This window comes from Rutidosis leptorrhynchoides, chromosome 5 (assembly GCF_046630445.1).
Source record: "Rutidosis leptorrhynchoides isolate AG116_Rl617_1_P2 chromosome 5, CSIRO_AGI_Rlap_v1, whole genome shotgun sequence".
NCBI classification, from domain to species: Eukaryota; Viridiplantae; Streptophyta; class Magnoliopsida; order Asterales; family Asteraceae; genus Rutidosis; species Rutidosis leptorrhynchoides.
This window is the reverse complement of record NC_092337.1, coordinates 184,699,149-184,724,334: the sequence shown is the minus strand read 5'-3', so window position 1 is coordinate 184,724,334 and position 25,186 is coordinate 184,699,149. Positions and strand designations below refer to the sequence as shown.

At 32.2% G+C, this 25,186-nt stretch overlaps 1 protein-coding gene across 1 annotated transcript; it reads left to right on the top strand.

Moving 5' to 3' along the window:
• The first annotated feature begins 248 nt into the window (after window positions 1-248).
• On the top strand, window positions 249-6,365 carry LOC139849194 (uncharacterized). The gene is made up of 15 exons (XM_071838856.1): window positions 249-442; window positions 1,363-1,444; window positions 1,552-2,032; window positions 2,115-2,276; window positions 2,958-3,110; window positions 3,194-3,291; window positions 3,407-3,498; window positions 4,436-4,506; window positions 4,592-4,727; window positions 4,808-4,867; window positions 4,978-5,057; window positions 5,586-5,662; window positions 5,756-5,826; window positions 5,899-5,956; window positions 6,237-6,365. The coding sequence occupies exons 1-15, from the start codon at window positions 249-251 to the stop codon at window positions 6,357-6,359; spliced, it is 1,938 nt and encodes a 645-aa protein (XP_071694957.1). The 3' UTR covers window positions 6,360-6,365.
• Window positions 6,366-25,186: the final 18,821 nt, after the last annotated feature.

Genomic DNA, 25,186 nt, shown 5'->3' with positions numbered 1-25,186 from the left:
CTTTGATATTTATAATACAATAATTTACTGTACAGTTAGGTAAAATAATAATATTGAACAACCATATTTAACTTTATCATAAAGTGGTTGTCGGCCCACTTATGACTTATAACAAAATACATTTTATAAAACGGTGCAACGAGAAACCATAAAAAGGAAATTAAAAAACAGAAAAACAAAGAGCAGAAGAAGGCATGAAAATGCAAAAAGGTGGTAGGCGGTTGTGTTGAGAAGCTAGTGAGAGAAAAATGTCGTCGTCATCATCATCGACGTTAATACAAAACAAGAAACGTGCAGCCGGAGCTCTGTTTGCGTTAGCTCTAAATCAGGTTCAGATCCACCAAACCCGTCCATTGGGTACATCCATCGCAGCCGATTCTTTCTCCAATGATCGCCGTCTTTGGGTTCAACACTCCTCCGCTCTCCTCCGCCCCATTTTCAGGTCCATTTTTAATTCTATTTTCATTTTTATTTGCATTATCACAATCTTTCTTTTAATTATAAATCCCGATATACAAACATTACTTTTGTGAGTATTAAGTTGTAACAAAATTGCTTATCGGGATCAACCGGTTGAAACGTTGGCCAAATCGGTGATTAGTCAGATCTTACTTTGATACCAAAAAATAATATTGATTACGAATATGGAAGTATACTGTAAACATAACCGTTCAGTTGTTCAAATAGTACAAAATTCTAACTTACATTCATAACAAAATGTTCACTATTTTTTACTTAGAAATCAATTTTGACCGACTAGAGGGATTTTGAAATATCCTACAGGCCTGCTTATAAAAAGAGATTAGTTAATTAGGGAATAATCGAGATATTACAATTTACAACCATGGTTATTGGTTTGTGGCGGGGAGATGAACGCGTGGGTGGTGAAGTCCCTGGACCCTGGGTGAGCCCGTCCTGCTCTTAAAAAAAAGACTAATTGGCTGTGATTTTCACATCAATCATTGTTTATTTATTTATTTATTTTTAAATTTGCCTCTTTCTATTTCTTTTAATGGGAAGGGATGTCTCTCCTAGAAAAAAACCAATTTTCAAATTTAGTGACGGATTAAGTGACATCGAAACAACAATTTTACTTGCTGAATTAAGAGCTTTACAGAGCTGTACAAAAATAGATCATTAAGTGTAAAGTAAACAGGCCCGGTGTATGAAAACCTTCACTATTGGTGGATCAAATACCACAAACTTACATACTGTATACATTTGCAAACAAACTTAGAATGTAACACTAGACGAATATACTTGTTTTGAGAATACATACACAAATTCATTTTAGACTTGTCGCATCGTTTGAGCTTGTGATGATAAATCGATTCATATTTGCATCTTTATGATCAACAATAGGTTCCTAGATATTGACAGTTCATCTTGGCCTGATCTCGAAGCAACTGCTACCAGTTCTTATGTCAAACGTCACGTTGGATCTGTACGCTACTAAACACTTTTGTACAACTCTCATCATATGAGTTTTCAATTGGTTTTTGGATGATTTTAGAGTATGCACTATGATCAAGACTGTTGATATTGTTGCAGTTTTTACGAGTGTTGGCCGAAGAGAGTAATGATGCATGTCCAGAAGCCGATGAGCAGGAACTTGCATTGTCGAAAACTGTAGACGCAATGGTATCGAGAATAGAAACATCTCCAGAACATAATGAGCAAAAGAAACAAAAACATCGTGCGTATACGCACGAGTGGCGTGAAAAGTTTTTTGTTAATGAATCAATGGCTGAAACGAAAAAGTATCTTAAGAAAAAAGAAGAAAAAGATTGTAAATCGCCTAGGACCGAACAAGTGTCTAGTGTATTGACCAACGAAGTTGACGAAAAAACGTTCGAGGAAGAGGCGAGTATGATCGGTAACAGTAGGAAAGTTGCGGTTTTATACGAGCTTCTTGCAGCTTGTTTAGCGAATACACCTGAAGATGAGAAACCGAAGGGGTATGATGCTCGTCATCGTGCTGCTTTGAGGTTGTTGGCAACATGGTTTCATCTAAAGTGGATCAAAATGGTTTGTGTTTTTTGTGTGCTTTTGATTTCGGTTTTATTGTGTATTGATATTGATATATTTATTGAATTTTTATTGTTTACAAGAAGCGATTGAATTTGTTATTTCTTCTTCTGCAATGGAGGTATTGAAACAACGCGTTGGTAAAGAAAATGAGTGCGCCGCAGATGACTCGTTGGAGAAGTGGAAACGTGGTGGTCTGATCGGAGCCGCTGCAGTTACTGGCGGAACCTTGATGGCAATCACTGGTGGTATGATTTCACTTTTTTTTAAGAATTAGTACATATTTTATTTGTCAAGGTTTAATCAGTGGCGATTCTAGTATCAATACTTAAAGGGTTTTATACAATTTGAGTGGTACTTTGTAATTATTATATTTAAAGAGTGCAAGATAAAACCATTAGTTTTAAAAATATATGTGGTCGTATTTTTAAATTTAGTGGTCTCCTACACAAATTCAGTAGTATTTTGTAAAGACAATTTTCAAATTAGTGAGGTCGTTGGACCCACACCATCTCACCTACATTTGTCCCTGGGATTAATTTTGGATTTTTCTAACGACACTGTTGTTAAGGTGTATTAATGTGTTGTATAATTTGGTTAATGTTGACTTTTACACGACGGTTGTTAAAAAGTACAAGTCTTTTCATACTTTAACGAAAACCCTAACGGCCGTCGTTAGAAAAATATTTTATTTTTAATGTTAAAAAGTACAAGTCTTTTCATACTTTAACGAAAGCCCTAACGGCTGTCGTTACTTTATTATTTAAAAAGTGATCAACTTTTGGCTACTATTTTATAATTCAAAGTAATCAAGAAAGTAAACGACGAATGGATTGTTCTATCCTACAAATTTCGGTACTTGCATTAAATTTCTTGGACCCAAGTTGGTTATGGCATAAAGACTTAATCGTATGATGAATCTTGAACAGGTTTAGCTGCTCCAGCGATTGCTTCTGGAGTGAGTGCTTTAGCTCCTACATTAGGAACCATTATGCCAGTTATCGGAGCTGGTGGTTTTGCTGCCGTTGCAAGTGCTACAGGGAGTGTTGCGGGTTCCGTTGCAGTTGCTGCCTCGTTCGGAGGTCATTAAACGAATCGCAGTCTCGTATGATTGACAAATGTGAACAAGCCACAACTAACATTTCATATTGTTCTCGATTTACAGCTGCCGGGGCCGGACTTTCAGGTGCTAAGATGGCACGAAGAACAGGAAGTGTTGATGAGTTTGAGTTTAAACCAGTCGGTGAAACCCACAATCAAGGCGTGAGTTTGTTCAATTTTTTTATTTTTATTTTTTATTTTTTGTGTGAAAGGAAAAAGTCGCACACTCTACACGAATATATGCAAACACTGTTGATAAGGTAAATCTCATTCGCAGAGACTGGCGGTTGAAATTTTGGTAGCGGGGTTCGTATTTGAAGAAGAAGATTTTTTAAGGCCTTGGGAAGGACAAAACGATAACATGGAAAGGTATAATAAGTGGTTTTGATTAAATAAATAAATCAAAGTAAAATATATATATATATATATATATATATATATATATATATATATATATATATATATATATATATATATATATATATATATATATCAATGGGTAAGTAACCAATCGGGGAAAGCGGGGGAAGCAAATTTTTTTTTTTTTTTCGTTTTTTTTGAATTTTTTTTTTTCCGGCATCAAGATCACACGAAAATATGAACATTTAGAAGAGACACTTCGTGATGAATGTTATTATTTAGGCGGGAAAACGATCGACAAAAATAACATTCAAGATAATATTGTTCGTGAAGAATATGAACGTTTTTTTTTCATGTTTTGTGAAGTAAAATTTAGCCCGATTTAGAGTTTAGGGTTTAGGGTTTAGGGTTTAGGGTTTAGTGTTTAGTGTTTTGGGTTTATTCCATAAACCTAAAACACCAAACCCTAAACCCTAAACCCTAAACTCTAAACCGTTCGTGTTAAAAACTCAATCTAAATCCTAAATCTAAACCCTAAATCTAAACCCTAAACCCTAAATTTCTAAACCCTAATATCTAAACCCTATAAACCCTAATATCTAAACCCTAATATCTAAACCCCAATAGCTAAAACCTCAAAATACGCTCGAAAAACACGATAATTGTTATATATTACTTCTTCGAGCGTTTTCCCGCCAAAATAAAAACATTTATCACAAAGTTTCTCTACTAAATGTTCATATTTTCATCTCATCTATAATGTTCGTGAACAAAGTTTTTTCAAAAAACGAAAAAAAAAAAAGTTTTTGCTTCCCCCGCTTCCCCCCGAATGGTTACTTCCCTCTTGATCCTACCACTATATATATATATATATATATATATATATATATATATATATATATATATATATATATATATAATGATGGTTTTAAATGATATTTGTCAGATATGCACTACAATGGGAATCTCAGCATTTGATTGCTGTTAGCACTGCAATTCAGGATTGGCTTACATCGAGTAATCGATTTAAATAAACCTTGTCTGTGCAGCTCTCCGATAAGTTGTGTGATAGAGATGTTGTTATTGTCGAATTTTGATGCAGGAATTGCAATGGAGATGATGAAACAAGGTGCTATGATGACAGTATTAAGCTCCCTTTTAACAGCATTAGCGTTGCCTGCCACGTTACTTACGCTAACTGACATCATCGACAGCAAGTGGTCTATTGCCGTTGACAGGTTTTTTCATTTCTTTTTATATTTTATTTATTTTTTTCGTGAGAATCTTCATGTTGACTTGTTGTTCCGAATTCTGCTAGATCTGACAAGGCTGGAAAGTTGCTTGCTGAAGTGTTGGTCAATGGATTGCAAGGTAACAGGTATAGTAAATAATATGTATCTACTTTTTTTTTTTTCTTTTTTTTTTCAGAATTTTAAGAAGAGCAGTTCGATATTATTTTTTTTGAAATTCGGCGCGTGTAATTTTCAGGCCTGTTACACTAGTTGGTTTCTCACTCGGGGCACGAGTAATATTCAAGTGTCTTGAGAATTTAGCAGAAACTGGTAATGGTAAGTGTTTCTGGTATCCATCTTCCGTGTTGGGTTAAGTGTTTTAGCAGCAGCACTGTTGTAAAAGTTGGCTGGGTCGGCCAACGCGTCCGTTTGTGGACTAGCCTGTCTCAAGTCGCCCAAACACGCCTTAAAATTTGGTCAAGGTCAAAGTCAAAGTTAGGTAAAATTTTTATATATTTTAAAATTAGATTTTTACCACATATATATATTTTTTAAATATTTATGTTTTATTTTTGATATATTCATGTGGGATATATATATATATATATATATATATATATATATATATATATATATATATATATATGTATATATATATATATATATATATATATATATATATATGTTCAGTTTATTTATTACTAAAAGTCAACGTTGGTCATTGCCCGACTCATCCCTGACTTGTACCTTCTAGGTCCCGACTGACTCGTCTCTGACCCGCAATTTTTAGGACCTTATAAAGCAGTATACAGAGAGATACTAAATACTAATATGTTGCTGCATTTTTATTTCCATTATTATCAGTTGGCATTGTAGAAAGAGTTGTTCTTCTTGGAGCACCAGTTGCTATAAAAGATGAAAACTGGGAGGCTGTTAGGAAGGTTTACACATCTATTACACTTTTTATTCAGTCTATGTACTGTCAGTATTACAAGCCATGAGCTGATGTCATCATGTTATGTTATTTTTTCTAGGTTGTATCCGGCAGATTTATAAACGCTTATTCCACAAATGATTGGATGCTTGGTGTAGCCTTTCGTGCGAGGTACATTTTACATTTTACATTTTTGGTGTGTTGTCGTTTGGTGGGTCGATTCTTATGCTTGTGATTCAACAGTCTTCTTAGTCAAGGATTAGCCGGTATTCAACCAGTGGATGTTCCTGGAATCGAGAATGTAAGTTTTGTATTACATTCCCTTTTTTCTAGTTAAAAATTCAAACGAATGATAATGAATGCTATTTAACATTCCTAAGAAAGCCTAGTGGTTGGGCCTGAACTCCTTGCTGGAGGTCACAGGTTCACATCTTGGGGTGGCTAGAGAAGATTTTGGAACCGGCTTGTTCTGGATAGGCCGCATAGATCAGAGTTAAAAATACTCGACCTCCGGGTAAATCCGAAACAGGAAAAACCTCGTACTACTACATGATAATGAATTTTATTTGTTGTTGTTGCAGGTTGATGTTACTGAAGTCATCGACGGACACTCTTCTTATCTATGGGGTACTCCGGAGATACTAGATCGTCTTGATCTCGATGCGTATTATCCGGTTTTCAAAGTAGCTCAGTTTGAAGATTAGGACACGGTTTAGCTATTAGATATGTGATGTTTCTCTTCAGGCAATGATTATGTACTAGTTTGACATTTACCATTTGCCTAACAAATACTATTACTATTCACCTAAACATGTTATCAATTAAACATAGCTCTAATTTACTTGTCTTTTGCCGTTACAAAAAATCAACTTGTTTATAAGTTAAAATGTGTCAATGCTAAAACATTACCTCAAGCAATTTTAGTAATATCGGTCTAATATATAATCTCAAGAGGATTTCAATGTTAATATAAAAACATACAAGTGGTCATCTTGAATTAATAAATAACAACAATATAAATACTATAGAGTACTAAATTATTTTGATGTGGTACAACTGTATAAGACAAAAGGATGGGTATAACTGTACTACTACAAAAATATAAATAAATAGTACAGTGCACATGACTTGCCACCACACGGGCACTCCACACGTCCGGTGCACACGGGCTGTCATCCCATGCCACACGGGCTGCTCGTGGCGTGTGCTGTCATCCCATGCCACACGGGCTGCTCGAGGCCCGCCACACTGCTTGCCGTAGTTTAAGGAAATTACGATTTTGTAACCAACTTTGCCTATAAATAGTGGGCTTGAGATTCATTCCAAATCATCAACCGATTTAACTCAAATCACGTCCAAACTTTTACACACTTTCACTCTCTCTAGTTTCTCTCTCTGGTTTCTCTCTCTAATTTCTCTCTCTAGATTAAAGAGAGATAAAAGTAGGATATTTATGTAATAGTTTAGAGTACAAGCTAGTTTAGCAATGTAACACTATGAATCTTTTGAAGAAATACAAGTATTATTCTACACACAATATTTATCGATAATATTTATCATTTTTTTTTATTAATTTTCCATACTGTTCTTGTTTGATGTTTGTGATTTATTAATATCGAAATTTTTTATTGCCATGACGTGTGAGTAATTATTTGGTTGTTTGCCATGATTTAATAAGTTAGTAGGGGATGATTATCGTTGTGTATTTACTTTATATCTATGATTTTAAACTTCGTTATAATTATCGTCCTTCCACCAATAAACGTGATTAAAACCTTTTTATAAAGTCGGCAATTATAAGGGTAATCAATTATCTGTGCTTATACATTAGTCAATGTATGAACCCGTCGGAAATACTATAAACTACATGGGGAATTATCATCGGACCAGATCAAGATATTGGTCTAGAGTATAAGACTCTAGGAAATAGTATAGTCAACGTACTATAGGATCACTTGAGCATGGTCAATGTTAGAAGTTACAAAACCATTGTAAGTGTAGTACATTATATAAACTCTATATGAGAAGTACAATCTAGGAAACACTGCAAGTAAAGTACATGATGTATAACTAAGGGATTTATTGAGTATTTTTAAGTATGAGCTGGTTTAAATCATAAATGGAAATTTAATGCACTACAATACAAACTTAGTTTATAAATCTTTAAGGAAGATGAAGAACAATTAAGAGTTCTAGTTTGTCTACAAACTCTTAGATTTTACCAAACCATTGACGGAAATGAATTCGAAACATAATCATAACCACTCAATTGGGTTATACACTATAGTGTTAAGAAAGGTTGGATATAATATTTATATGACTATGCGACATTATTCGAGCGCCCAAGGTATGCATTGCATCCAAGATGGGCCGCTTGTATCCTTTACCGGATAAGAGTCGGGAGTTGAGCATAGTCCATCCGATCAGAATCATGATAACCTAGTTCCTCGTGAGATGCTAATCAAGAAATCAATTAGTAGGGAATCTAGTGTTTACACCAAGGTATACATATCCAAAATAACAACGGAAGTATTTTAGAGGGAGGGAGGGATGGGGGGGGGGGAGGGGGTGTGTGAATATAATTCTTTTGCTAATTAAAACGTTTTAATTTGTTAAGCAGATAATTAAGAAAATAACATAAACTAAGTTCAAAAATAATTTTCAACTTATTCTTTTATTGATATAATCTCAAAAAATCATAGTTATCTTATAGTGGAAGAGATAACCAGTAGATACAGATTAACACCTCGATAGATTAGAAAACTTTTAAGCATATACAAGTTACAGACTCTATCGATTTATAATCCCACACCACTTATAAATAAAACGTTAGTCGAGTTGTCTATTTATACAAAGTCTATTAAGCGTGTAAGGAGCTATTGTCCGCTGGTTCAAGGATGCTTGTACTTTGGCAGTCAACATTGTAAGAAAGCAAGTGGCTATCTTTTATTTATAAGCTATATCTGTAACTGCCTAATTTAGGCGGACATACTATTTGAATAAACAAATAGAATGTTGAGTTTTCAAGGCATTGACATTAGGTATAACCATGAACTGCGCATGGGTTATACCTCTGCATTCCACGTTGTCTTGCAAGGTCTCTTGTTAACCATCGACTGATATCATTTTCTCATCAAGTTAGTCTTCGATGTCAGTTGAATAGCACGTTTGTGATGTAGACAACACTCGAAAACTTTATGCTTCTAAATAACATAAATCTACTAAGTAGTTTGTGCTACTTCTGCATCTTCTGTTGATCCTTGTCTTTTAATGGGTCAACATTTATCCCCAATGCTGGCTATGAAGAACCCTTATACTTAACCTATCTTGAACTGATAGTTAAGACATCACACTTCTAACACTAAGGTCCAACTTACATCATTGTTGGTTACATAGAGTTAACCTATGCTGACTGTTAAACAACTTAGTGCTACTGGTAATTTTGTCATAATTAAATCTTTAATTTTATAGGGGACACAACAATTGTCCATATTGATATTTAGACACCAACGTAGCAGTACATATTGAATTAATATACCATATACTTCAAAAGTTAGTGCCTTATGTGTCTTACACCCCTATCTATGCTTATGTATAGTCTCTATACAACTAAACATTTTTAGCGCTAATAAACAATAAGGAGACCACTTACTTGCAGACCCACCCATTATGAAAGATGTCTGATTCCAATAACCGTATGTTTACCTTTGTTTACATTTTTTATTAAAAGGTTAGAGTCCAGCCGAAGATGAAACTAATTTTCATAAAATATGTTGGCATAGGGGTAGTTGATATGCTTAAATACAAATTGTTCGTGCTACTCATAACTAATTTCAAAATGGGTGTTTTTTAATAACATGCATACTCTTAATTATGTACTATAAGGGATTGAGTTTTACTAAGAAGTCATTACACCCTTAACAAAGTTGGCGTGCTATTATTTAGATGGGTAATTAATACAAATATTCAATTCATAGCTGTCACGATCCGGAAAATTTTGACTAATTTTAAACCAAACTCTTGATACGATTTAATATTTTTGACACGATAAGAAGAAAGTCATACTAATACGTATAATATTTATACATATGAACATTTAATATGCATAATTTGTCATATTATTATCATTATCACTATCCATATTAACAACAGTAATATCGATATTTTCATTTCTGAAACTATTAAAAGTTATTATATATATTGTTATTTTAAGATACAACTTATTATTATCATTAATATTATCATTATTATTAATATTATTATTGATCTTATTACTAATAAATATTATTATCTTTATTATTATAATTGGTATTATTATTATTATTATTATTATTATTATTATTATTATTATTATTATTATTATTATTATTATTATTATTATTATTATTATTATTATCATTATTATTATTATTGATTATTATTACTATTAATATTATTAGTATTATTATTAATATACTTATTGAATAATGATATAAATTATACCACTTTGATAAAGAACGGATTTCGTTTTACATCTCTATCAAACCCTATTTAAATTTTGTAAATATCTGTATATATTCAACCATATCTGTTACATATATCACTATCCGCTTTAATGTTTTTGTTTCTTCTTCTTGTTTGGGAGATTCGGTTAACATAACAGCCTCAAGTATCCAACAATCGACTGCCCTTTTATTTATAATTCAATCATTTAAAAACCAACATCAATTACTCTTTCATCTAATCTACACCACCAACGAAAAACCCACTTCATCACCACCAAGCCTGCACACTGTTCAAATCTGGATTACTTCAATTAAAACCAAAACATGACCGGTTGTTTGCCTGCCACTGCTCGTTGTTGTGTACTCTTGATGTTGTCAGTCGTTTCTACTTATCACCATTAACTCAAACTAAAACCCGATCACCATCTTCATTCCTAAGCCGCCACCACTCTTGAATCCACTTAAACCACCATTGAATACCACTTCATCAACACCATATTACAAGAACCAAACCTACTTGCTGCTATCGGCCTGTTCTACTTCGGACTTTGACACCATCAAACCATCACCATAAAACCCCACGAACCCATCCTGCAGCTGTTGTGTGATTCTATCTTTGTTCGATATAACCACACAACTATTGTTACTAGCTGCTAATTTTTGAGCCCATGGTACAGCTATAAACCCTGAGTAAATTAGTATTATAATTGCTGTTGTGTACAGCTGATTGACCTACAACATCAACAGTGTATCAGCTGCTACAGTCGTATGGCCTGCTGCTGTTACTAGCCGTCTGTTCCTGTTTTCTGTTAGCTGCTACAGCTGTTATACGACCCACCTAATTACTACTGCTGCACGAAATATTTTTATTGCTCAAGACCCACCGAACTATTGATACTTTTTGGTTGTTTCTTTATATTCTTAATTGAAAACAAACCCCACAAAGAATTTTAACCTTCCAACTTGTAACTCCTTGGTCATCGACTATGAGCTGTAAAGATGGACAATATTATACTTTCTTTTCTTTTGAAAGTGACCCTTTACAGCTGCATATTAGATGGACTAAAGTAGCTAGTGGGCCGAGCTTTTAGGCCAATAACACTTTACGGTTTGCTATTGAAGAAACAAAGAAAGAAATGGTGATGAATTGTGATAAGGCTAAAAAGGAACATATATTTCATAGCAATATCCCTCCTAAATAATAGATTTTTATATGTAATTGTATTATATTTTCATTGTAATTGTTTAAATAAATAAATGTGAAGACGAAGCACGAAGATTAAAGAATTGAAGAAAAAGTGCCACTAAAGGCTGAAAAGTGCCACTAAAGCCATAGTACACTTAAAAGTGCCACTAAAAAGTGAGTAAAAGACTCGCACGGATTTTGAAATTTAAGGAGAACAATTTTTGTGCAAATTACAAATCGCGAAACATAAAGTGCACGATATAAAATAGTACGAAAGGACGTTTGAAAATTCGGAACCAGGACATGAGTCAACTCTCAACGCTCGACGCAACGGACTAAAAATTACGAGTCAACTATGCACGAGAATATAATATAATATTTAAATAATTATATTAATTATTTAAATATTATAATTATATAAATAATATGTCGGCAAAGCAAAGTTCCAAACTTGAATGAGCTGTATTCACGATCTCCGCGACTCGCGGAGATCCCAGCCTTTTTCTATCGCGACTCGCGGAGCACAGAAATTTCAGAATGCCTATAAAAAGTCGCGAATTCTGCCAAGTTTAAAGAAGAGAATAATAATAATACTCCGTAAGATAATAAATAAATAAATATATAATATATATATATATATATATATATATATTATATATATATATATATATATATATATATATATATATATATATATATATATATATATATATATAGTATAGATTAGTGTTATATTAGATTAGTTTGGGTTATGTAAAAGTTATTTTTACGGGTTTTGAGGTCGAAGTTCTGTCCGTGTAAACACTACGCGATAAATACTCAATGTAAGTTATGTTCTCCTTTTTAAAATTAATGTCTCGTAACTAAGTTATTATTATGCTTATTTGAGCCGAAGTAATTATGATGTTGGGCTAAATATTAAAGATGGGGTTATTGGGCTTTGTACCATAATTGGGGTTTGGACAAAAGAACGACACTTGTGGAAATTAGACTATGGGCTATTAATGGGATTTATATTAACTAAATGATACCTCATTAAATTAATATAGAGATTTACAATTTGACGTAGATATAAATAACCACATACGCTCGATCGGACACGATGGGCGGGATATCTATAAATACTAATAATTGTTCATTTGACCGGACACGGGGATGGATTAATAGTCAATGGACTCATTAAAACAGGGGTGGATTACATTCAAGGGTAATTGGTGTAATTGTTAACGAAGTATTAAAACCTTGGATTACACACAGTCGATAACCTGGTGTATTCATTAAACAAAGTATTAATACCTTGTTACAGTTCGAATCCCCAGTTAGTTGGAATATTTGACTTCGGGCATAAGGTTAAATTTGTCGAGCATTTTATAATTATGATTGATGAACTATTGTGGACAAAAACCAGATAGGTTTCAAATACATCCAGGACAAAGGACAATTAACCCACGGTAATAAATAATCAAAACGTCAAACATCATGGTTACGGAAGCTTAAATAAGCATAATATATTTTATTTCATTTTTCCTCGTACTTTTATTTATTGTCATTTTAATTATTGTTATTTATTTTATATTGGTTAAATATCGTCATTTACTTTACGCTTCGCTTAAAATATAAAATCAACAAACCGGTCATTAAACGGTAAACCCCCTTTTATATATTATTAATATAATATATTTTGTACAAATATAATTGTTTAAAAATATAGTGTGCAATAAGCCCGCTCCCTGTGGAACGAACCGGACTTACTAAAAACTACACTACTGTACGATTAGGTACACTGCCTATAGTGTTGTAGCAAGGTTTAGGTATATCCCATTTGTAAATAAATAATTAAATATCTTGTGTAAAATTGTATCGTATTTAATAGTATTTCCTGCTAAAATATAAAGCTATTTTATATACACCTCGCATAACATCAAGTTATTTTTGGTGCCGCTGCCTGGGAATCGGCGAAACGCTATATTTTTAATATATATTTGTATAAATATATTTTTAGAAAAACAATATAAAATTAAAAAAAAAAAAAACGTTTTACATCCTCCGCGACTTGCGGAGTTTTAAGGCAAGTGGAACCGCGACTCGCGGAGCCACCCTGTCTGACGCGCCTGAAACCCTAAACCATCATTTATTACGGTATATTATTATTTATTATTATTAATAAACCCTAAATTAGTTAATTAATTTATTAATTAGTTTTAGTTTTATTATTATTTTGTTTATTTAGTTTAATTAGTTTTATTAAATTATAAAATTAATAGTTTTATTAAATAAATAATATAAAAATAATATTTTTATAAAAATTGTACTTTTTACGGATTTTAGTATATTTTTATATTTTGTCCCTTTTTTATTTGTTTTTAGCGTAATATTTGTATGTTTTTCGCTCGTATTTAGTTTTAATCTATAGTTTTTGCCATAGTTATTTTTACTTCTAGATTTTTAGGCTTTGCCGTAAAATCCCTTAAGTGCTATTTCTTTAGACTAAGATTTAGGTGCTTTAGAATTTTGCGACGATTTTAAAATTTTAGTGCCTTTTAAGTCACGACGCGCTATTTTCTTATTTTTATTTTTCGACGCGCATTCTTTTTCTTTCTTATTTCTCGACGCTTTAGTTTTTAGGACTTAGAAATTTTCTCTATTTCTTATCTAATATCTAAAACGGAAAGAAAAATTATTTAAGTGGTTAAATTAATGGACGTTGACAATTTTCTGCTTCGTAGTAATAGTTGGATTTGTTAGTGGCTGAGTTGTGAGCTTCCGATTTAAAGGGTTCTGGCTCCCTGCTGCATCTTTTGGCTATTCGAAAGGTGAGCAAAAGCAGAAAAGTCTATTAATTGGACAACTTATATAAGTTTTTCTATTTTTATAACTAATAGGATAATTAGTAAATGCACCACATTGTAGCTAAAATTTGGCCATCGCAATAAAATGAAATTTTTTGAAAACAAGGCTATGGAAAATCTTTTTGATATCCAAAATCAATTAAAACAATACTCTCAAACGGGTGTTGATGACAATTCGTTCGTTCAATCTTGGATCACGAATGAAGAAACAATAACTGGTTGTGAAATCTGTGGAGATTATCACTCAACATGGGAATGTTATTATTACGTTCCTATGGAAAATTACGCACCCACAGAACCTGAATGGAATGATTATGAAGAATACAATTCAAATTGGGATTATTCCCAAGAATATTTCCAAACTCAACAACCAGTAGACGAGGAAAATTACGTGTCTGAAAATTTATTAGACAATATGAAAATCAAACTTGAAGAACTCAATGCTCAAAATGAACAAATGAGAGAGTTTGTAAACCGGCAAGCTGAAACTCTATCAGACTACACACCTGTTGATCTGAGGAGTATTGTGCAAGAAAATCTCATATCATCGAATTTTGATGAATTCGAGAGCTCCGAAATCACCAACTATCCCGATGATACTTTTTATTCAGTCTTACCAATTTCACAACATATCGACACATTAGCCTCTACCGACGAAATCAACGATCCATCAATGGATGAAGAAGAAGAAGTAAGGGTGACAAATTGGTACTCTTGGGAAAACGATAACGTTGAAAATTTTACCTCCGAGACCAAAATAGTGGGACCGATAAGTACCGTTAATGAAGAAGAATCTACTTCGATCCCGAAATTCACCATTCCACAAACTTCCAACCCAATATTCTCAATAGATGAGTCATCTATCGAAGATGAACTACGAGCTGTAATAGATAATGACACCTCAGATTTCACCCAATTGAGTAATAGAGGTGAAACCTTTAATCCCGAGAATAAAAGGAAGGAAATGTTAGGAATTGTCCACCCTATAATATGTATGTCGGTGTATATCGATCCATTTGACCAAGAACCAGAAAAGAGACATATCCATTTACTAAAAGCTACACTTAAAAAAGAATTAAGTAGTGACGATCGGGTGAGTCTAAACTTTAAACCCATTGATATATCATACACCACCCGAGATATAAATAACTGGCTCACTATTTTAATTCGTGGAACTTATTCTACCGACTTCACATGTCGTCAGCTAAGTGTGGAGAAGTCTAACCCCACTTAACGTTAAATTAGGGGTTCGGGTTAGTACATAACTCGTTAACAAAAATGCATGATAAGTTAGGGTAAAAGACGCATTTTCAAAGATTAGCAAACAGTTCATAAAAGCAGCCATTTTTGAAGAAAAACATGTGTGATAAAACAAGAAAGAATAAACGATGAGACGCACCATCTATCATTCGACGAGCTTTGTAATTACAAACTGGGTATTTTCAATCACTTTTCTACACTAATCACCATCATAAATTTATACTTAGAGTCTGATTTCATGAAAATGAGGGCATTGCATGATCTCAAGTGTGGGGAAGGGTTATAAATTCTCTCGGGTTTACACTTAGTTTATTTGCCAAATTTTGCGAAAATTTGAAAAATTTTCAACTAAATGAAGTCAAAATCATGTTTATACATATTTATGAACGATGAAAACTAGGTGTTAATACCGAAATTATCGTTACCTCGGAAAGGACATAAATTGAGAAACAACCTAAAATGCTTGAATTCATTTAAAATGAAATAAAAGAGAATAAAAAGGAAAATAAAAGCCAAGTGTGGAAAAATTTACCAAGTTATTTTAAACATATGTCACATATTTCTGTAACAAATAACTGAAAATACTTTTGCTTTGGACTAAACTAAAAAGTTTTACCCGATTTACTGTAAGAAAGATGGATCTACACGATGAATCAATTCCATCATTAAAAGGAAGTAAAGTCTTCCGAAAAAGACACGCGCTTCTTGATTTAGGTCAGGAAGTTGTCGTCCAGACCAGCTGTAGGTTGACGAAAAATCTAGAAAAGTCAACACTAAAATCAGCAGGAAATCCACGAACCTCAGCATAAAACAGGGTCGCCAGGTGGTCAGACTTATCCTAACCATGAGAGGATCTGTCTCGTAAAATGGGGAGGGCGCCGTGCAAATTAGCTTGATAAGACTAATGAATCAGATCCCCAGAAAGGATAATCTCCTTAAAGATTAAAAATTAGCTTTTAAGACTGATATTACTCAATCCTTGAGATTGACCTTAAAGATTGAGAATTACAAACACATGGAATTCGATGATATCTAAACTCGAGCTTGAACGAGAAAATATTTTGATCAAAATTATAAACCGATTTGTTTTCTGAAAAACCATTTTCAGTGCGTTCATTACCATTGAACGTAAAATCTTAGAAATTCACCTGGAATTCATTAGGTCACCTGAACCAAATCGGGTGTCAACCGTAAGAACGGTGGTTGCATAGCATGGTCGGAGACAGGACCTTATGCCAGACCGAAAAATCATAGGATGATCTTTACTATTGCTCCTACAAAGGATAGTAATAGCATCCGACACGTTTATAGACCATAATCAAAAGCAAGTCACGGGACATTGCCTTAACAGTTTCTTGTTCATCGCTTTCCTTTACAACCGGACGGTAGTTTACCGAAAGGTAATATACGAAGCAAGTATACTAGACGTGTTGCTTTCCCAATACAAGGTTAGCAAGTGGGTAACACAAAACCACAAGTGTTGAGCTAAAATTTTCAAATTTGAAACCCACACAACCCACAAAAATAATTTGCAAACACCGGTGAAGGGTTATTCCGAAAAACTTATCTAGGGTAAAAACTAGATTGAATTTTCAAAAGATCAAATGTTTTCATAAAGATCTAATTTCCTTACGGATCTAAATTTTCATAATCATGTGGGACTGTAAACCGCCTTTCAAATGTGCACTTTGCTTTGGAAACCGAAAGTAAATCGGCTATTTGATTGCAAGTGTCGTTGACCTAAACCCGAGGCAACTATGGATGACACACCCACCTTTAACCATGGTTCTATCGTTACTATCATTGTTTATACCACCATATCAAAATCACTAATGTACAAAGTGTGATGAATAAAAAAGTGATTCATGTATGTTTTTATTTCAAGTTCTGTATTGCTTGAGGACAAGCAACGCTCAAGTGTGGGGATATTTGATAAGGCTAAAAAGGAACATATATTTCATAGCAATATCCCTCCTAAATAATAGATTTTTATATGTAATTGTATTATATTTTCATTGTAATTGTTTAAATAAATAAATGTGAAGACGAAGCACGAAGATTAAAGAATTGAAGAAAAAGTGCCACTAAAGGCTGAAAAGTGCCACTAAAGCCATAGTACACTTAAAAGTGCCACTAAAAAGTGAGTAAAAGACTCGCACGGATTTTGAAATTTAAGGAGAATAATTTTTGTGCAAATTACAAATCGCGAAACGTAAAGTGCACGATATAAAATAGTACGAAAGGACGTTTGAAAATCCAGAACCAGGACATGAGTCAACTCTCAACGCTCGACGCAACGGACTAAAAATTACGAGTCAACTATGCACGAGAATATAATATAATATTTAAATAATTATATTAATTATTTAAATATTATAATTATATAAATAATATGTCGGCAAAGCAAAGTTCCAAACTTGGATGAGCTGTATTCACGATCTCCACGACTCGCGGAGATCCCAGCCTTTTTCTATCGCGACTCGCGGAGCACAGAAATTTCAGAATGCCTATAAAAAGTCACGAATTCTGCCGAGTTTAAAGAAGAGAATAATAATAATACTCCGTAAGATAATAAATAAATAAATATATAATATATATATATATATATATATATATATATATATATATATATATATATATATATATATATATATATATATATATATATATATATAGTATAGATTAGTGTTATATTAGATTAGTTTGGGTTATGTAAAAGTTATTTTTACGGGTTTTGAAGTCGAAGTTCTGTCCGTGTAAAAAACTACGCGATAAATACTCAATGTAAGTTATGTTATCCTTTTTAAAATTAATGTCTCGTAACTAAGTTATTATTATTCTTATTTGAGCCGAAGTAATTATGATGTTGGGCTAAATATTAAAGATGGTGTTATTGGGCTTTGTACCATAATTGGGGTTTGGACAAAAGAACGACACTTGTGGAAATTAGACTATGGGCTATTAATGGGATTTATATTAACTAAATGATACCTCATTAAATTAATATAGAGATTTACAATTTGACGTAGATATATATAACCACATACGCTCGATCGGACACAATGGGCGGGATATCTATAAATACTAATAATTGTTCATTTGACCGGACACGGGGATGGATTAATAGTCAATGGACTCATTAAAACAGGGGTGGATTACATTCAAGGGTAATTGGTGTAATTGTTAACAAAGTATTAAAACCTTGGATTACACACAGTCGATAACCTGGTGTATTCATTAAACAAAGTATTAAGACCTTGTTACAGTTCGAATCACCAGTTAGTTGGAATATTTGACTTCGGACATAAGGTTAAATTTGCCGAGCATTTTATAATTATGATCGATGAACTATTGTGGACAAAAACCAGATAGGTTTCAAATACATCCAGGACAAAGGACAATTAACCCACGGTAATAAATAATCAAAACGTCAAACATCATGGTTACGGAAGCTTAAATAAGCATAATATATTTTATTTCATTTTTCCTCGTACTTTTATTTATTGTCATTTTAATTATTGTTATTTATTTTATATTGGTTAAATATCGTCATTTACTTTACGCTTCGCTTAAAATATAAAATCAACAAACCGGTCATTAAACGGTAAACCCCCTTTTATATATTATTAATATAATATATTTTGTACAAATATAATTGTTTAAAAATATAGTGTGCAATAAGCCCGCTCCCTGTGGAACGAACCGGACTTACTAAAAACTACACTACTGTACGATTAGGTACACTGCCTATAGTGTTGTAGCAAGGTTTAGGTATATCCCATTTGAAAATAAATAATTAAATATCTTGTGTAAAATTGTATCGTATTTAATAGTATTTCCTGCTAAAATATAAAGCTATTTTATATACACCTCGCATAACATCAAATTGATAACATGATGATGAGGAAAAATTGATTATGATTAAGATCATAATGATGTTATATATATAGATGATAGAGATGAGGATAATAATGATTTAATGATGATAAACGTTCACATGATGATGTTTGTTTGGATGTGATAATCGATAATAATAAGGTTTACTGCTTAAATAGTTTAGTCTGTCAATTAAAACAAGAAGGTATCGAGCAGTGCAATGGATTGGTGATGTGGTTAGGGGACTAGAGGTCCTGAGTTCGAATCTAGGCGGCTCCAGTTTATTTATTTTTTTCACTATAAAAGCTGTTGTGATGGTTGGGCCGTTTAAACGTTAGCTGTGCTTGTATTGGGCCGTGAAATCTTTTATTTTCTTGCTGGATGAATAAACAGTGGGCTGCCACGATAGTATTAGGCCGAGATCAACTTCAAATCTATATTGGGCCGAAGTCAAATTATTAAACGGGCCGAAATAGTGTTAAAAGAACTAAAAATCTTAATTAGACAAGAATAGTAACATTGGTTCAATGGTTGGGTGTGTTGTACCAAAGGGTCTTGAGTTCGAGCCTTGGCAAAGACAGTTATTTTTGGAATTTTTACTTGTAAGGTAGTATTATTACTCTTATTATTACTTATTATTATTATTATTATTATTATTATTATTATTATTATTATTATTATTATTATTATTATTATTATTATTATTATTATTATTATTATTATTATTATTATTATTATTATTATTATTATTATTATTTTTATTATTATTATTATTTATTGTTATTATTAATATCATTAAAGGTATCCTTATTATTATTATTATTTTTATCATTATTATTATTATTATTATCATTAAACATGATTTTAGTATCATTATTAATATTAATATTATTATTAATATTATTATTAATATTATTATTATCATTATTATTATTACTTCAAATAAAACAACTAGAATTATTATCAAAAATTTATGTTTTCATTATTAAACCTAATTATTACTATTACCAACACTATTTTAGTATCATTAAAATCATTATTTTTAACAAACAAAAGTTATTTATATAAAAATATACATATATGATAACTATATAAATATTACAGTTCTATTTTAAATAAGTAATATATAATTAATATATACAAACGGATTTGATGTTTATTACATGTTAAATATATATGTGTTAATATATATATATAAATGATATAGGTTCGTGAATCCGAGGCCAATCCTACACTTGTTCAATATTGTCATATGTATTTTTACTACAAAATACATTAGGTGAGTTTCATTTGCTCCCTTTTTCATTGCTTTCGCAAAATATATTTTTTGGCTGAGAATACATGCGCAGCTTTTATGTTTGACAAAATAGACACAAGTAATTAAAAATATATTCTACGTTGAGTTGTACCACTGGCATACTTTCCTGTAGCTTGGTAACTACTATTTACATGGGTATTGTAAACGCGAATCCTGTTGATAGATCTATCGGGCCTGACAACCCCAACCGGGCTGGACGACCAGCATTCAACGGTTGCACAGTACTTCGTTTCGTTACTACACTTGGTACGGTGTAGGGAGATTTCATAATAAAGGGAATATGCGACGTTGATTAAATGTTAAGTATGGTTACCAAGTGCTCAACCACTTAAAATGCTTTACATACACTTGCGAGTGTATTATGTTTATGATTATGAAATCTTGTGGTCTATTAATATATTAAAATGATTGTTATGATAAACCTATGAACTCACCAACCTTTTGGTTAACACTTTTAAGCATGTTTATTCTCAGGTACGAATTAAGTCTTCCGCTGTGCATTTACTCAATTGAAAGATATTATTTGGAGTCATTCATGGCATATTTAGGTCAGTACCTCGTAATGGGACCAGATGATGATGACTTCGTCTAGATGGATTAGGACGGGTCTTCACAGGTGGTATCAGAGCGGTGGTCGTAGCGAACCAGGTCTTGCATTAGTGTGTCTAACTAGTAGTCGTTAGGATGCATTAGAGAGTCTGGACTTCGACCGTGTCTGCATGTCAAAAGTTTTGCTTATCATTTAGTGTCGAAAAATTATTTGCTTATCATCCTTAAAGTCTAGACACGTCTTACTGCCTCCATTGCATAGACAGTGTATAGATAAATTCATATCTTAGCGTATCTGTTATTGTTACCTTTACCTGACAACTTCCGTAGATTCCTCCGTAACTTATAGGATTTTAGTATTTTATATGCATATGTAAATTATGTATTGCAGGGTACTAATGTACCTCCTATAATCTATTTCTCATAAAAAAAAAAAATCCTTCGTCTGATTGTACGAAATGAATCCCTCAACTAGCTCGGGTCCCTCAGATTCTGATAGCTGTTCTGATAGTTATTTCGACAGCTATTCCGATATGGAGTTTCACCTAAGCTCCGAAAGCAGCGTCACCAGAATGAATCACCCAGTCATCCATCCCCAATTCATCTGATGTGATCGTAGTTGACTTAATCAATGGAGACGAGAAGAAGGCGATCATTTCCTTCCACCAACCGAATTCACCTCTTGGCAAAGAACCTGAAGAACTTACCGACGAACCAATCCGAAACACCATTTTTCACCCTCATTTCCTGAATATCTCGTCATGATTATACACTATCTCAAATTCTGAATTTTATTCACCCGCTTGTTCCAACCGCCAATCATCTCGGAGTAATCGAAGAAGTCAACGAGCTTCGCGCCTGAGTAATGATTTTGGTGAATATTGTGCAAAACGTACCAACTTTAACAACATCACCGACACCAACAGTACCACCAACAACGACACCAGTACCACCAACAACCCAAGTTTCAACATCACACGCCTCAACATCTCATTCTGTACCTCGAGCATAATCATCGTTCTACGTATCATTCTATCTACTTTATCTTCGTTCTACATATCGTTTTACATCGATTATCTTCGCTCGACATGGCGATTATGTAATTTCTAAAGTTTTAGAGATTATGTAATCTAGTACTAACGATAAATCAAATGAGTTTAATATCTTATTGACTCATTAAATCCATGATTACATCAGAAGAAAATATATATGTATGTATATTTTCATAAAGATTGTAATTAAAAGTTCTTTCGTACAAACTGTTAATGATGAAAATATTTTAACGGGTAGGTAATACCCGAGGAATATTTAGAATTCACATTAATGAGTTACACGGTACACTCTTCAGTTCTGATTCAGCGGTCATTAACAAATACTGCTCAAATCCATACATATACGTATCCGTTCACCAAAGAACAACTATTTCCATTCAAATTCAATTTCATATTTGGATTTTGACCTATCAGAATCCAACAAGTGGCATAATGAAGAAAATATTGGACAAATAAAATTTGTTAGAAACAAACGAATTAACTAATTGAAATATTGATAAGTATCCACGCTAACTGTTCCTAGCTAACTGGTTACATTTTATTTACCGCAATTTATTTATCGCAATTTATATTCTCGCAATTTTATTTATTGTCATTTAATTTCTGTTATTTATTTTACGCACTTTAAATATCGGGACACGTATACAAAGTTTTGACATATCATATCGACGCATCTATATATATTATTTGGAATAACCATAGACACTCTATATGCAGTAATGATCGAGTTCTCTATACAGGGTTGAGGTTGATTCTATAATAATATATATAGTTTGAGTTGTGATCGAGTCTGAGACATGTATACGGGTCACGATACGTATTAATTAATTCGAATATTATAAACTATATATGAATTATTGAATTAGTAACTGTGGACTGCTAACTGTGGACTACCAACATTGGACAATTAAAATGAATTAAAATATTGATTAAAACATATGAAACTAAACAATTCTTCAAGTTCGCCACTTGATTTCATCTTAAACCTCATTCGTATCTTGATGATTACAATTTGCGTTCAAACCTTTCATGATTCTTGGAAAACACCTCAATCGGGAGGATGAACCAACCACACTTCATCTATGGAAGAAAAGATTGATGCATATAGTTATGCACCTGAAAAACCCTCAGAAACTGAGTAAACATTTAACACGTAGCTGTGCTAATTCCTTTAGTGTTATTATTACCCAAAATAATTTGGTAATCCCTTTTAAAGTAGCAAATTTTGTCACAGCTCCAACAAGTCAACTCCGACTTTTCATCCGAAACAACCTTATTATAACCTTGATATATATGTGTAATCTTTATTATTACTGGAGAACCTTTTTATATTCCACCATATTACCATCAACGTTTAATCATCTAAAAACACAATTCTTCTGAAATCACCTCGATTTGATAACCGATGACCCAAATCCGTTAACTTTGAAAATGCTGATGAAGCAGCATGTTGTAGATGGTCTTAATGGCCAAAAGTTGATGATAAAGAAGGAAGTGTAACGCTCGATAGAAAATTTGGTACTGAAAAACGGATTGAGCTAACCATGAAGGAGACCAAGGACAAATACAAGGAACAAAATTTGTATTCAAAGAAACCAGGTAATTCTGGATCCAATGAAATCACCAGCAAATATCGTGCTCCTCATTCACGTTAAAATCTTGCGGAAAATTTTTCTTCATCAACCTTCGAACTTAGAAATTCCAAAATATCATCATAAATATCTCCGATATTTCTGAAGATATTTTTCTAAATATTCTCGTCCAAAATTATATACCTCTTCGTGCTATCTGTATTCCATTATATTGGAAACTTATGTAAAATCTAAATATAAATTATGAATGAATTGTGGAGAAGTGTTGGGAATTGAAGCATGAGTTAGTATAATATAATGACACTTGGACAATGTGATTATATTAGAGTAAGTCATGCTGAGTTTCTAATAGAACGTGATGATTCACAGACTATACCATCATCATGTGCCATGTTACATAACTCTTTCATTCTACTTAACCTCCAAACATATTAAGAAAGTATATTCTTCATAGTTCTATCTTCCGTGATTTTTGGTAATTTAACAAATCAAATCTTATATAGATTTCAAAGATTTTCTTTAAATTCCTTGAATTCCAGAAATCCACCATGAATACGTCAAAAGTTAAGACGAAACTTTCCACTCTTTTGTGACAGCTTCACTCGTACGCTTCACATAATCGAATTGTTTTACCACTATTACTAAATGGTGATAAAACTCTAGTTATTAACTCATATTCATCATAAAAACAATTTTATTATTAGCCATGACCACCTCGATCAAATTTCGGGACGAAATTTCTTTAACGGGTAGGTACTGTCACGATCCAGAAAAATTTCGACTAATTTTAAACTAAACTCTTGATACGATTTAATATTTTTGACACGATAAGAAGAAAGTCATACTAATACGTATAATATTTATACATATGAACATTTAATATGCATAATTTGTCATATTATTATCATTATCACTATCCATATTAACAACAGTAATATCGATATTTTCATTTCTGAAACTATTAAAAGTTATTATATATATTGTTATTTTAAGATACAACTTATTATTATCATTAATATTATTATTATTATTAATATTATTATTGATCTTATTACTAATAAATATTATTATCTTTATTATTATAATTGGTATTATTCTTATTATTATTATTATTATTATTATTATTATTATTATTATTATTATTATTATTATTATTATTATTATTATTATTATTATTATTATTATTATTATTATTATCATTATCATTATTATTGATTATTATTACTATTAATATTATTAGTATTATTATTAATATACTTATTGAATAATGATATAAATTATACCACTTTGATAAAGAACGGATTTCGTTTTACATCTCTATCAAACCCTATTTAAATTTGTAAATATCTGTATATATTCTACCAT

Bases quoted from the DNA above. Each gene is read 5' to 3' on its own strand.
- LOC139849194 (XM_071838856.1), top strand. From the start codon at position 249: ATGTCGTCGTCATCATCATCGACGTTAATACAAAACAAGAAACGTGCA. The intron at 4,507-4,591 runs GTAATCGATTTA...ATTTTGATGCAG, and splicing joins TCAGGATTGGCTTACATCGA to GAATTGCAATGGAGATGATG. The intron at 4,868-4,977 runs GTATAGTAAATA...TGTAATTTTCAG, and splicing joins AATGGATTGCAAGGTAACAG to GCCTGTTACACTAGTTGGTT.